This window comes from Symphodus melops (assembly GCF_947650265.1).
Source record: "Symphodus melops genome assembly, chromosome: 3".
Taxonomy (NCBI): domain Eukaryota; kingdom Metazoa; phylum Chordata; class Actinopteri; order Labriformes; family Labridae; genus Symphodus; species Symphodus melops.
In genome coordinates this window covers 24,543,956-24,557,988 of record NC_136693.1, presented here as the reverse complement: position 1 = coordinate 24,557,988, position 14,033 = coordinate 24,543,956, and the positions used below count along the sequence as shown (strand labels likewise).

Here is a 14,033-nt window from a genome sequence, read left to right as displayed (position 1 = left end):
AAACAAGTTAGCAGCAATGGTGACATTTGATCCCTAATAATGTTAGTTTCTAAAGAGATAAGCTGGACCTCTGTACTTTCTTTCCATTTTCTCCTTTTATTCCCTTTCCTTTCTCCTCTCATAAAAAAAAAAAAACAAAAACAAAAAATCAGCTGCAGCGGCCGAATGCTAAATTCATATAGGAAAACACTGCAGATACAAAGTAGATCGTTTGCTGGATGTGGGTCTTTGTTTACTTTATCGCATTTTTCTTCTTTGGTGAATTTATTAGCGGGGTACACTGAGTTGCTTTGCTATAATTTCACGCAATTACGTAGCTGACACGACTATCGGCATCCGGCTTACACAAATGCCTACCAAATCCGGCACGGTTGGCTGTGGAAACGCAAACAGGATCAGGATTTATCGAACCAAACCGTACCAAACTGTACTGATCCATACTGGACCACTTGATGGAAATAAGAACGGGAGAAACGGACCTTAGAAAGACAATATTTTTACCAACGATGTATCTGAGTATGATTTACATGACGTTTTTAACAAAGCAGTACATACAGCAGCTTTCAGTAGCAGCTCCCGCTTTACTTGGCAATGATCAAGAATTCGTGTCTGTCATGGCAGCCACCAACAAGACACATTTGTTACAACTGTTACAACTATAAAATTACTGATTTCTGTGGCTGTGATAATTGTTGAAAATATTTGAGATCATGTAAGTACACAATAACATAATATATAAAACATGGGTTTAGTCCAGTTTTAATTCACCCAAATATTTTGAATTAAAAATTAAATTAAAAATTAAAAATGATACCTTTAATGATGGATTATCTTATCTTATCTTATCTTATATTTTAATCTAAACATTAGCAACCAAATTGTACATATTATACCTTTAATGATGGATGGTCAATAACTTTCAGTCATACTTAAGCCCTGACAAGTTCACTCTTCTGTATGTAGCTTGTCAACGTGTCCAGAGTGTGGTGCCTTTGCCCGACAGGTGACTAATAGAAAAACTATAATGTTTTTCCGTTTGTTTGATCTGTAATGTGTTTGACTGTGTCAGATATGTCTTGAATAGAAGGAGAGCACACAAAGAGAAATGATGATGCAAATTTAAAAATAAAGACTTCTACAGTTCTTGTGATTCTCTAAATGGGAAAGCAAGGGTGATAAAAAAATCGATCTCTGGTGTTATTTCAGTAAATGAAGAGCTATACGGGGACTGGCTGTGGGTGCGTGAGAAAATAGCATCGAGGAGGTTGAGGCTGGAATCGCCAAAGACATTGACAGTTCAAGCCAGAAAGCTGAAGCTGTGAAAACAAAATCATGGGTGTCAACCACGAGGACATCCCACATTAACATTATGGTTTTTCTCACAGGTATTGTGTTAATTCTAATCTCATCGATGTTGCTCGTTAGCACAGGTCTCTCAGAAAAACAAACTTGCTGCCATACCTCCCCTCCGCCTCACCCCTCCCTCGGTGTTCTGACCAAGTGCAGTCATTTAAAGGACTGATCTTCATCCTAATATGCAGCCCGATGATCTTATGTAAATTGTAATTTCTTCTGTATTTTGTCTGTTAGACCCCCTTCACTTGTACTTTTGTGGTGACCGTCTACCATTATACAACCAATGTCAGGTAGGGGTTCGTGTAATAAAGAGCCAACGCATATAAAACATGTTTGAGCCTCTGAGGGAAACAAACAAGCTAAAGAAATACATATGTGTGAACACAGTGCTAAGAACAACAAACCCCAAAAGGAGTTTGACTTCACTATCTTTTAAGGAAGTCATTATTCCACAATATATGTTTAATATCTGCTATATTTATTTTAGTCCTGAGTTTAGTTTATGTTTAAAATGTTGAACATTATACCTTTAAGAGGGATGCACATGCAGAAAACAGACACAAGCTTACGAGGTACATGAAGGAATTGGTTGACTTGACATGTTGTTGCAGGGCTCATTGGAAACGATGAGTGATGCAAACAGGATGCTGCTTTTTATTGCAGAAGAAGATACTCTTTCATTTCAATAAATACCTGTAGACATTCAAACCAGCAGGACAGAGATGTTTATTAATCTGCAGCACAGTGCAGGAGCACATCATTTTAACATTCATCAAGTCATGTCTGCTATTTATGCTAAAGACATTGAGGTGGGGGATTGAGGGCATTTTGAGACTCTTGCACTATTAAGATACTTACTTAAGGACTGTTCTTCAATACCACAAACCCATTTTATGTTTTTCCTTATCTCAAAACCATTCCTAAAAATGTATTAAAGTTGTCAGGATATATGCTGTCTGCTGTTACTGTGCATTAACATTACTCAAGGACACTCTGGGTGCTGCTTTAGTCAGAGCACCTTGAGCTGACAGGCTTCCTGGAGGGTGAGCAGGATGTTAACCCCGAGGTGTCAGCAGAACCCGACAGCTTTCTCACAATGAGCACGCTGAACAAAAACAGCAGTGTGCTAAGGAAATGTGGGGGTCTGCACTGAAGTTGGTGTGATGCCTCAGGTAACCTCACATACCTGTTTGTTGTGCACGGTGAGAAGGTCTTATGACAAAACATGACCGGCAGAGAAAGCAAGAGGAAGAGATTGGCATTCTCTGGTATCACCTTCCTCATACTAAGGGTTCACATTTTTACAATAAGCAAGTCGTCTCCAATACATCCAATACTCCAATACTTTTACAATAAGCGCGGTCTCCTTCCAGTTGGGCATGCCTGGAAAACCTCCAAAGGGAGGTGTCCAGGATGTGTCCTCATTGAATGCCTGAACCTTTTAACTGACTTCTTTCAATGCGAAGGAGTAGCGGCTCTACTCTGAGCTCCCCCTGAATATCAGAGCTTCTCACCCTATCTCTAAGGCTGAGTCCAGCCATCCACCGGATGAAACTCACTTTGGATTGTTTGGGTTGTATCTGCGATCTAATTCTATCAGTCACTACCCATAGGTCATGACAATGGGTTAGGGAATTAAAGCTGACACCGAGCCTCTGTCTGACAATCTCACAGTCCATCCTACACTTACTTATGAACAACACCCTGAGAAACTTGAACTCCTTACTTGGGGCAGGGACTCACTCCCCACCCTGAAACAGCAATCCACTGTTTTGCACCAGAGAACCATGGCCTTGGACTAGGAGGTGCTAACCCTCATCCTAGCCGCTTTGCACTTGACTGGAAACTGCCAACAAAATGGTAAGCCAACTAAAGCCAACATAGCCACATCATTTGCAAAATGTTAATTTATCGTACCCTTGAAATCCTCCTGACCATTGCTTACTTTGGATAACAGTCAGGGGTAAAACCCACATTGACACAGGTAAGTAGAGATGAAGGCTATAAGCACTTTTATACCCTTTATAGATGTGGCCTCTCAGTCTCCATAGACACAAATGATAAAGTGACATTTTGCTCATGTTTTGGCTAAAGTCCACATTACATCTTACATTACATATTACCCAGACCATGATTCCTTGAGCGTTCAACCATCAAGAAGTCCACCAAATCTGTGTGCTTGGTTGTGATACGACACCAGAGTTTGTACCGTCTCATACTGTCATTAGCTAGCACCTCTTTGCAAATGATACACTGTGACTGTGGAGCAACATCAGTACCAATCCATGAAAATCCAAACCCTGAATAATTGTGATACCTGTTCACTTTTCTCCTTACTCGATTTCTACAATTCACTTAGCAGATGATTTTGTACATCAGAGAGTTAGTACAACATAAGCAAGAATCTAGTCTCTCTAGTCACTAAAAATGATTGCATTTCTCACACACCTCGCAAAAGTTAGCCAAGCAGATGTTTACTCTCGTTCTTATTTTCATTTTGTTTTGAAAAGCATTTCTGACTGGCCTATTAGACTCTAAATGGGACCATAATATACTAAATGTGAAAATCAAGCTGTATTGAAGAAGACTTGAAACAAGAGAATAGGACCATAAACTCATTAGGAAAATGTTTACTGATGTAATAAATCAGTTGACACGTAGAAACATTTGATCATACTCTACTTTTGTAGAAATCAAACCGATTTGCATGTGTTTTCTCTTACTATTTTACCACTGGCAGAAATAGCATCATTAACATTTCAATGGTTCTCAGTTGTGGTTTTAAAAAGAACATTTCACTGGAAGAAGTAGACAGCATGTGTAGACTTTCTGAAGTTGAATCTTCTAACCTAAACCAACTGTTCATGTTGTTTAAACATAACAACACAAGGGCGGGAGGATGTGGTTCCTCAGCTTGAACTTAAAAACATCCACTGACCTGTGTAATAACATCACATTTCCGGAGTTTGAAAAAGTGAACATACTTATGATGGCAGCAGTGGTGTTTACTCAAGAATATGTGCAACAAAAGAAGAAGTACCATACTTAGTCAGCATTGGCTTTTAAAGCAGGATCATTTTACTACATGAATATCTTGTGCCTCAGTGTTTCTGTATTATGTAAGGCTGAATCTCTAACTAACACTGTGATTTATGCCCATGGATGTCAAAGAATTGGCCTCTGTCCAAAGAAGTCAAAGCAGTTTTTTCTCTCTTCTTCTTCTTTTTTTTTTTTTGCTTGTTTCTCCATTTGACCACATGAACTTGGAGTGTGGTTTGTTTTGGCTCAGTTTATCATAGGATATTTCCCAGAAGGCAAAAACATTCCCTGAATTATAAATGACATTCCTTGAATTATAAATGACACAGAAAAAAATGGAAGTAGTAAACATACCCAAGTTGTACACTGACATCTGAGTAGTGTAACACACAGAAAACAAGAGCTCCTAAGGGAGCAGCAGCATCTCACAGGTCTCAATCATGGGGAATACACCTTTGAACAGAGTCCAGTAAATCTGCAGATCTACTTAGAAAAAGGAATTCCCCTCTTTGAAATACCAGGGAGGAGTTCCATACAAAGCCAACACCTGCGGCTCAGGAAGGACCCCTGTACGGCATTAAACTAGTCTCGTGAGCATTTCACAAAAGTGTGTGTTAGCTTTAAAGCTGCAGTTTGTGATCTGTGTACTACAGTAAGTTCTCCTGTGCTTGAAACTGTTCAGCAATTAATTTTTGGAAAGAACACTTCTAAAACTTTTGAGAAAGGAGTTGTTTGCTGATTTCTCCCCTCAATCTTATTCTGCGGTGTGGTGCAAATACTGTGGTGCTTTCTTCATTGACCCTACGAGGGCTGGCCTTGTCCTTGTAGTCGTCTGAAAGAACAATCATTCCATATTGTAAATGTCGAACATCAAACCTAACAGGATCTGGGGCCATCTTCAGCAAGCAGCTTTAGTGCACACCCTGAGTGTTGATCCTGAAATCAGGGAAACTCTTGTATTTAACGTGTTTTTACACAGAATGAACTCAAACCCATGAAAGTGGTGTAACTCGAGAATGTTCCAGAATGAGAGATAAACTTGGTTCTGTTCATGTTACGATGGTATCTGAGTCTGAACCTAACTTGGTCATCTACTTAATTAACCCAGAGTGTCTCTCTTTCTCCTCTCTCTTGTAGAGCCAAAATCATGGTTTCATTTCACCATTCATTCATACACTACATAACCTACAGTGTGAGTGGAGATTCACTGTTTGAATACAAATCCAGGTTGTATCATGAACTCTGTTCAATGATTAGTGTATAAAATGTAGGCCTGTGGGAGTCTGAGTCTGCTGCTGAAGGAGCTGCTCAGGACCCTCACAGTGGCATGCAGGGGGGGAGAGGGGTTGTCCTTGATGGATGACAGCTTCACTAACATCATCCTCTCACCCACCTCCTCTCCAGAGGAGAGGAGGTGGGAGGAGGACAGTCCAGGACAGAGACGGCCCTCCTGTTTAGTTTTTCCTTTCTCTCTCTGTGCTACCTCCTCCCCAGCAGACCATGTGTTATCATTTCCAGATGACCACTTTTTGGAGTCTTTACCCTGTTTTTTTCTTCACACTCTATCTGCAGAATCTTATGCAGCCTCACATCACCACCATCAGGGATCTGCTCTTACATTCGAGCATTTACTATTTTCTTTGCTTAATATGTTTAATATGATTAGAAGAGGTAGCACCATGAGTCTATTATGTCTAAGCCTCACTTGTTTGAACTTTGTTCTTATATTTCATTTTAAGCTGCTTCCAAGTCTGCTTTTCTCCTGCTCGATTGTACCTATATGAAATTACATTTTAGGTTTGATACTATTCAACCATTTTTTAATCTGTAATATTGGAGTTTCATAATATTTATGACTTTATCTGTATAAAGCACTGTATGAGTTGCTGGCACCAGAATCCTTCATAAAATCACCCACGGTCCAAAATTACCTTTTTGTCTCACCGGACAAGGTGTCTGGTCGATGATATATTCACATAATTAAAATTTGTTTTTGTGTGGCATATACGTCTGTTAAAGTACATGTAATTGAGAAAACATTATGTTCTGTTGAATCAATAACAGATTTAAGTCACAGAGTCAATAATTTTATCAGATCAGTAAATTAAGAAATTTAAAAAATATATTTGCTGGCCTTTATTTTTTAAATAGGTAGTTTCCAGTTTTGATGAATTTTTTGTTAAACATTTACCTCCCTTATGGTGAACATCCCTCTAAAATATAGCCTACTTGCCAAACGGAAAATCTACTCTCATTTGGGGCTTGGCAGGTGTTAATTTTAGACCCTGCAATCAACTGATTATCAGAATAGATTACATCGTAGTTCCCATCACTTGCTTTTCTTTCCTCTGATGCATGCTTTATTTTTCTTTTCACTGCTGTCAGAAACTTCTCCATATACTGAAAGTCCCCCATGCCTCTCTCTCTCCCCGCCCAACACCTCACCATGCACCCCAAGGGAAGCCCGCCCCACTATCTGTGAGGTACTGCTGTAACATACACCTTGACACAAAACAACAAACATTTAAACACTTCATAACATACACACTCTACATTGACGGCCTTAAAGATAACTGGGTGGGTCACCAGGAATTCATTGTGTGGGAAGCATTGTGCACATTGTCAGACTGTCCCCTACACTGTTAACTGCACACATGCCCAAATGAATGTGTTTATTTTCACACATCTTGAGGTGAGGGAGAGAAAGCAAGCTGTTGTGCAAAAGGCAATTCCAGACCTATATTGGTCAATCTGATGCAGCGTTTCCAACCAGTCTGTCTTGTGCTAAACAGTCAAAATGTTTACTGTTGGACATACAGGGTATCGTAAAAAAATGTATTTGCACTTTGTGCCTTAATTAAGTACCTAATTTAATCAAATCCCTTAACTAACATACATATGTAAACCAATTACCACAATTATCCATCATACTTACCTCCATGACAAACAGTTGGGGACAATAAAGATTTGGAACTGACGAAGTTGCCAGATTTCAGTTTGGGGTCACTTTGGACTACACATACTGTATGTAACAGCTCTTGTTCGGATAAAGCTTGTTCTCAAGAGTCTATGCATTTCCCTGCTGTATGCAGTCCAATATATTTTTTTATCTCTGGTATCAGAATCTCAAAGTGTATTTGTTTTGAATTATGTATCCACTGCAGGTCCTGCAGAGTCACTGAGTCTTACCCTACATAGATGTCCTTCGCACACATTATCACTTATTATCAGCAGAGCTATGAGGTAATGGAAGTAGATCAGGACAGAGGCAGCGCTGTGTGTTGTGCAGCATTGTGGCACCTCCTTGCCATGCCTGGCTCTGCTCAGCTCTCTCTTACCATAATACTCTGAACCTGCTAATCGTCGCGCACAATGAGAACACTCCTGCTCTTTGTTTGAGCAGGCCCAAAGTGTGTGACCTACTTTGAGCCTCACTGTAATCACAGCACTCATAAAAGGTTCTGCTTCTAAAGCCCTACCACCCACATTTCCCCTCCCTTTTTCTTCTCTTTAGTCCATCTCAGGTTCTTTTATGTCACAAGGACCTGAGATTTGCACAAGTAGAGCAGTTTTTTGATTAGACTCTGAAGATCGATGAGGTGCAGGGGGGTGACCTGTTTACTAATTGTAAAATATACCCAAGGAAATAAGGATACTTTGGTATTGTGTGAGCATTCTTTCAGTTGGATCATGTATTGATACAAATGATCTGTCTATGTGCAAGACACAACCAATATACTTAGCAAGGTTACACATTAGTTTAACATAGGCACAGAGAGTGACCGCTATGGATATAGACTATCAATATATACATGATCAATACACATTGATCATACCCCAAGATATGCCTAAGAACACGCTCAGAATCTAAAGCGCTACCTGCGGACTTCATATTGACACAGAATAGACTCCAATCCAACAACAATCCAACTCTCTCCCCCAGCGTTCTCTCATACAGCCACTCAACACGTTCTCGCTGGTGCATTCACTGACTCTCCACATAATCGGAATTATGAACACATTATCAACTACTGACTTTACAACCTGAACCGTTACAATACGAAGCCTAGCCGACGGTGTCTGTAACACGGCTGATGAAAAAGATGACCGTAATATATTTCACAAGAAAAAGTCCATCCATTCACTGCCTCAGAATGACTTCATTACTCACTTCCTCAGTCTCTGTTGTCGCTGTCAGTGTCATCTTAACGTGCAGCAGCTCCATTAGCTTCTTTGACAGCCGGGTCGATCGCCTTTAACTTGAAAGCTGCATCATATGTATTTCTCTGTGTGTTTTCCATGATGAGGGTGCGTGCATGAAGCGCAAAATGACTGATATTAAGATCCGACGTGACGAAGTCAAATGTTTTTGCGTAGAAGCCGCAGTGCTCGAAGTGTGAGAAAAAAGTAGCGGCTTATAGTCCGGAATTTACGGTACATTTTCTGGATCTCACAACCGTAAAAGACAACAAAGGGACTCTGCACACATAATTAAAAATAAAAAAACTCCTAAAAGGAACACTATTTTACATGCGTGGAGCTTCCATCAAAATTGGCTTGAAGAAAATGTACCTTATGGACAGTTCCATTAGATACATAGAATTTGAAACCAGGAACACGACTGTGTTGTCAGGTCTGAGGAAACGGTGTCAGGCTTTCAAGAACAGGGCTACAAAGACTTAAGATGGTTTACAATATAGCCTAACAGCTTAAATGGTAAATGGACTTAAGCTTGTGTAGGGCTTTTTTAGTCTTCTGACTACACACTGGTTGTAGAGGCTGCTATGTAAAGTGACCATCAGAAGTTAGTAATCCCCTTCATACAGATTGACTGACAAAGCAGTGGAAGCAACTAGGGGTGTCTTGCCCAAGGACACATCAAGCACATTGCTGTAGAAGCTGGAGATCAAGCCTCCAACCTTCTGGTTGAGAGACAATTAACACTACCAACTGGGCCACAGCCTCCCCACTAAACAGTACATGCTCGAAATAAATTACCTAAAAGAAAACAGGACAAAATGGTATTTGTCACAACCTAAAGTACAGAAGCAGAAAACATTATAAAAGATCATTTGAAGTTATAAAATACATAGCAAAATCTTTACTCAACCACCACTCATCAGTTACAGACACTTGAGGCAAACTGGTCCCAGTACCCTTCACCCAGCAACTAAACTTCATGGCCAGGCCCAAAACCAAAATAGTCCATAAATTCATCTCCTTTAGCCATTGTACCAATGTAACACAGACTAACACAAATATGTCATCTGGACTGGTGTGAACTAGCCCAAGACTTTACATTACAATAGCAGCCCAGTCACATCACAAGCCTTCAGTATAGTCCACATACCCTCTTCCCTAAAGGTGACTGACAGAAAAAACTGAACCAGTAGGCAGCTTGTGTGTCTGAATGAAGTTGGAAATCAGGGAGAGACTGAAGAATAGTCTGTTGCGTAGAAGCCATAGCCTCCAGTGCCCCCTATGTTCTGTATTCTTAAATATTTCCTATTTCAGTGTCCTGTAATACATATCTAACAATAAATCTGTGAACCTCTATCTGTTTGTCTTAACAGGCACTGCAATATGATTTCACAATTCTCTGACACAGACAGATTCGCTGCACCACAAGCCAACACTTAGTTTCTTCTGAACTGAGACCTGGTGTGGTACTATTATATACTTCCAAATTGATAAGTGTCAAACTTTGTGTGGAAATGGCCGTACAACCATTTTTCTGTCTTACGTACATGTGATAAGTGAGGACCAACTTGTTTGAGCTCTGCAAGGGTTGTCTGTGCTATTTGAGCAGCTTTTTGCAACTTAGAGTGTCTTAAGATTGAAGCTCAACATGTTGTGTGGTTCCAGAAAGATTGACATCAAACCTCCTATACACATGGGTGGATATGGCATCCTTTCAGTCTACTGTCTCCTGAAGTCATAACTGCTGCTGAAAGGACACATAGTGCAATGTACCCGTTTGTTTTAACCTTTGTCTATTAATGTTCTCCAGCAGCAGACAAGAGTACAAGCTGACTGATAAAAGATATTTAAAGAAAGTTGAGCCCCGTCCTCATACGAGCTGCCTGATGGAGGTCTACAATTAAAAGGACCAAGTAGAGTTAGTGGTGGAGGAGGGTGGGACTGGGGTCCAGTAATATTTGTAGCAGTATCCTATATCCTGTGTTTGCTTTGCTGGAGGAGATATGTAACTGGGAGATTAGAGCTCGATGGGATGTTGATGTTAAACAAGGCCAGACTGGAGACTGACGGTTGACTTTGTGCTGAGAGGTGACGCTGCACTGAGCCTGAGCAGAGATACAACAACACACAGACACAGTGTTGTTTCAGTGTCAATGGGAGGTCTGAGGTTATCTGCTTTATAAGCTTTATGAGTCTATTTGCAATCGGTTGAAAGTGCAGAAGTTTTCCAGCAGAGTAAACAGAGTTGTGGATTGGATGAATGGATTTGTTTGCTGCTATTTACTCCAGGAGCAGCAGCTGAATGAGGACCTTCCTGGTTTGCTTCTGTTTCAGCCACAAGTCACTGCCGTCCTTACTTTATAAAAAAATGTCATGGGACGTTTCATGAGCAACTTTTTGTTCAGTATGTCACACAATGATGCATGAAGACAGGAGTAGCCAGGGTTCGAAGTGCCAATTTTCCAACTGGCATGGTCACACCCATGTTCTGTTTGTATGTCTCTACGCATGCACAGTCTTGGATGTTTTATTTGTTTTCTCTGTTTTCTGGCGACAAGTAATATCAGGTCACATCAATGTCATCAGCTCATTTGTGTCCAAGTGGCCGTCAGCAGGGGGAGGCACCTCCTTTTAAGCCAGGCTCTCATTGGCTATTATAGGCTGTTATGAATCAATGTGTCAGTAGAGTAATATAGGAGTTCTTTTAGTAGTTCTATGGATTGATATAGATGTAATGTGTTTGGATGTCATTTTTTACTGGATTTTTTACTGGATCATGATGACTTACCTTGGTATAGATATTGTGATCAGTAGAGTTCAGTAAACCTTCAAAAGATAAGTTAAAAGATGCTGTTTGTTTGTTGGTCAAAGTCTGAAAAATCTGGTTTGGTGTAAATCAAAGTGAGTGGGACCTCACTTCCAGAATATAAAAGCAATGTCCGCCATCTTGCTAGACAGCTATGCTAACAGGCTCTGTGGAGAAAGCTAAAAACCAACAAGTCAGAAAAACAACAATGTTTCAACTTCAAACTAATAGGATGAAGGGGATTTTGAAGGTCTTGTGCTCTAAGTGGATGTTTGTGAATATCTCTACGAGCTGCAATATACAGAAACGAGCAGTTGAGGCTGATGGAGGAATAGGAGATTATAAACTTAATATGCTTTTTATTTTACATGTGACATGAATGAGAAACATCAGAATACTGCTGTGCAATAGCAGACCACATCCAGATTTAAACAGACAAATCAATATAGTTATTTCTTTTTTTTAACATTAAAGACATGATTTATTGGCCCATAACAATCCCCAGAGCAGTTCATTTGTTTCTCATGAATCTCAGTTGAACATTAGATAGTAGTTTTACGTGGGCTGCATTCTGGCTTACTTCAAAAGTCAAGCTTTGTTAGATCTACCCTCAAGAGGAGAGAAAACAACTTTTAGAATATTTGTTTATTAAATGAGGTTCAGATTGATTATTTTTTGAAGCATTTAGTCGGGAGATCAAACACTAAGTGGATTTCGGACACAGTATTATGCACTCACGTAGAAATGTTTGATCTATTTTTGGAGACATAATTGTCAGTAGTTCTGATGGGAGCCTGGATGTAATTAGTGTAGATTTGATTATGCCTGCTTTTGATGTCTACACAGACTGTTTCTCCTGTACACTAAAAGGCTGCTGAAACGCAATTGGTCAATACAGCTGCTTCTACAAATGTACTACAAACAGAAACCGGAGAACTTCACATGATGAAGGTACAGATCCTTGTGAACAGTGAAGAGTCTTTTTTTGTATAGAGACTGTCTAAAAGAGATTAGTTCCACTGTATCATTTGGATGGTCAGTGTGAGAATTGATCCACCGTCAGGTAAATCAGGTTATCTGTGAAATCTCAACGGCCTGTAGAATGTAACAAGGATCAACAATCATAATAGTGCATCTTTATAAATGGATCATCACAAACTACAGATGTAGTGATGTATGAACTGAACATCTGTATCTGCCGATATCACACCGTTGATAATCGGCTCATCTGCAAATGATGCGCTTCGCACTGATGTCATCAGCTGATGTGTAGTGTGTGTGAAGTTAGAATCAGGCGGAGCTCTCCCGGAGCTTTCATCTGCAGATAACCTCAAACATTAGACTGTGTGATATGTTTGGTAGGTTTTCTAGCTATTCTAAAAGGTGACCCAATGAAAGCCAACAAGAACACACTGTATGTCATGCAGGATGTAAGGCTCTGTCACTGAAAGAGTTGATATGTTGTTAGGGCCACCCCTGTATAAACGTGTGTGTGTTTATCACAGGGGTGGTCAATGAAACACAAAAGTCAACAGGGTCATTTTAAGGTGACCAAGTATTTGCAAGTGTTTATTTGCAAGCATGTGTGCATAGTTGTGTGTGTGCGCGTGCATACGTGTGTGTGTGTGTGTGTGTGTGAACAAAGCATCTCGTTCAGGCTGACTCAGGCCTGTGCTGTCATCACTTGGAGCTCCGAGCGTCCAGGATTCAGCAGCTCTATGGAAAGCCCTTCATGTTTTAACGGCTAATTAGCCCAGCATAAATGGCCGGCCCGCGCTGCTAGCAGGCCGTGCGGCGCTGTGAGTGCAGGGGCCTGATGAGGATTAATGGCTCTTTTGAGGCTGTCTGGCTGGATGTGCTGCCAGCTCTTTGAGCCAGCACATCACTGTTTGATCAGCCAGCATGCCCCTAACGCCGGGTCAACAGCCAGCACAGATAACGCAGCGCCGTGGATCGCAGCTCTTTGTGCAGGGGCTTTAGTCTCAGAAGTGCTGGCTTCAACGGATCTTTGATGCTGCAGAAAATCTCAGGCACGCTCTGACCTCACTGTCAGGCATTGTTTGATTCACACAGGCTTTTTGTGCCGGCTGCTGCTAGCGTCCAGTGTCATTCAAAGACAATCTGAGCAGTTTATGAGGACCAACTGCGGCAGGTCATTTATTCTAATTAAAGCTGCTAATACTGCCACACATATGCAAAGATATGAACTCTGGGCCAGGAACATGTGGAGTTTAGACCTGGTGCAACAAAACAAGATGTGGTTGTCTTGAATGAAGTCTGTTGTGGATGCATTCAGCTTTAACCTCTCTTGAAACACTGGGTTTTATGCATTTTGATCAAATACATCAGAAGAAATGAAGAATTGGCGTACATTCACTGCATCCCTACACATGTAACCTTACCTCGTCCATTCATGTCAAACCCTCTTGTTCCTGTTACATCTGCAGCTCTCTGACACACTGCCATGTTTTCAGGTATTGCTTATCTGGGCGGAGTGTGCAGTGCGAAGAGGAAGTGTGTGTTAGCTGAGGACAACGGACTCAATCTGGCCTTCACCATCGCTCACGAGCTGGGACACAAGTAAGTTACTCTGCACACCGCGGTGTGATCAGACTGTTTATATAAAGTCCAC

General features: G+C 40.7%; 1 protein-coding gene across 2 annotated transcripts in view; it reads left to right on the top strand.

Annotated features, from left to right (window-relative positions):
- The window catches only part of adamts17 (ADAM metallopeptidase with thrombospondin type 1 motif, 17), a 79,949-nt gene that overhangs the window by 31,368 nt on the left and 34,548 nt on the right, over window positions 1–14,033 (top strand). For both annotated transcript variants that reach the window (XM_079339972.1, XM_079339971.1), the window contains exon 8: window positions 13,876–13,981. In XM_079339972.1, coding sequence (XP_079196098.1) covers window positions 13,876–13,981 — 106 coding nt within the window. The remainder of the gene's footprint in view (window positions 1–13,875; window positions 13,982–14,033) is intronic.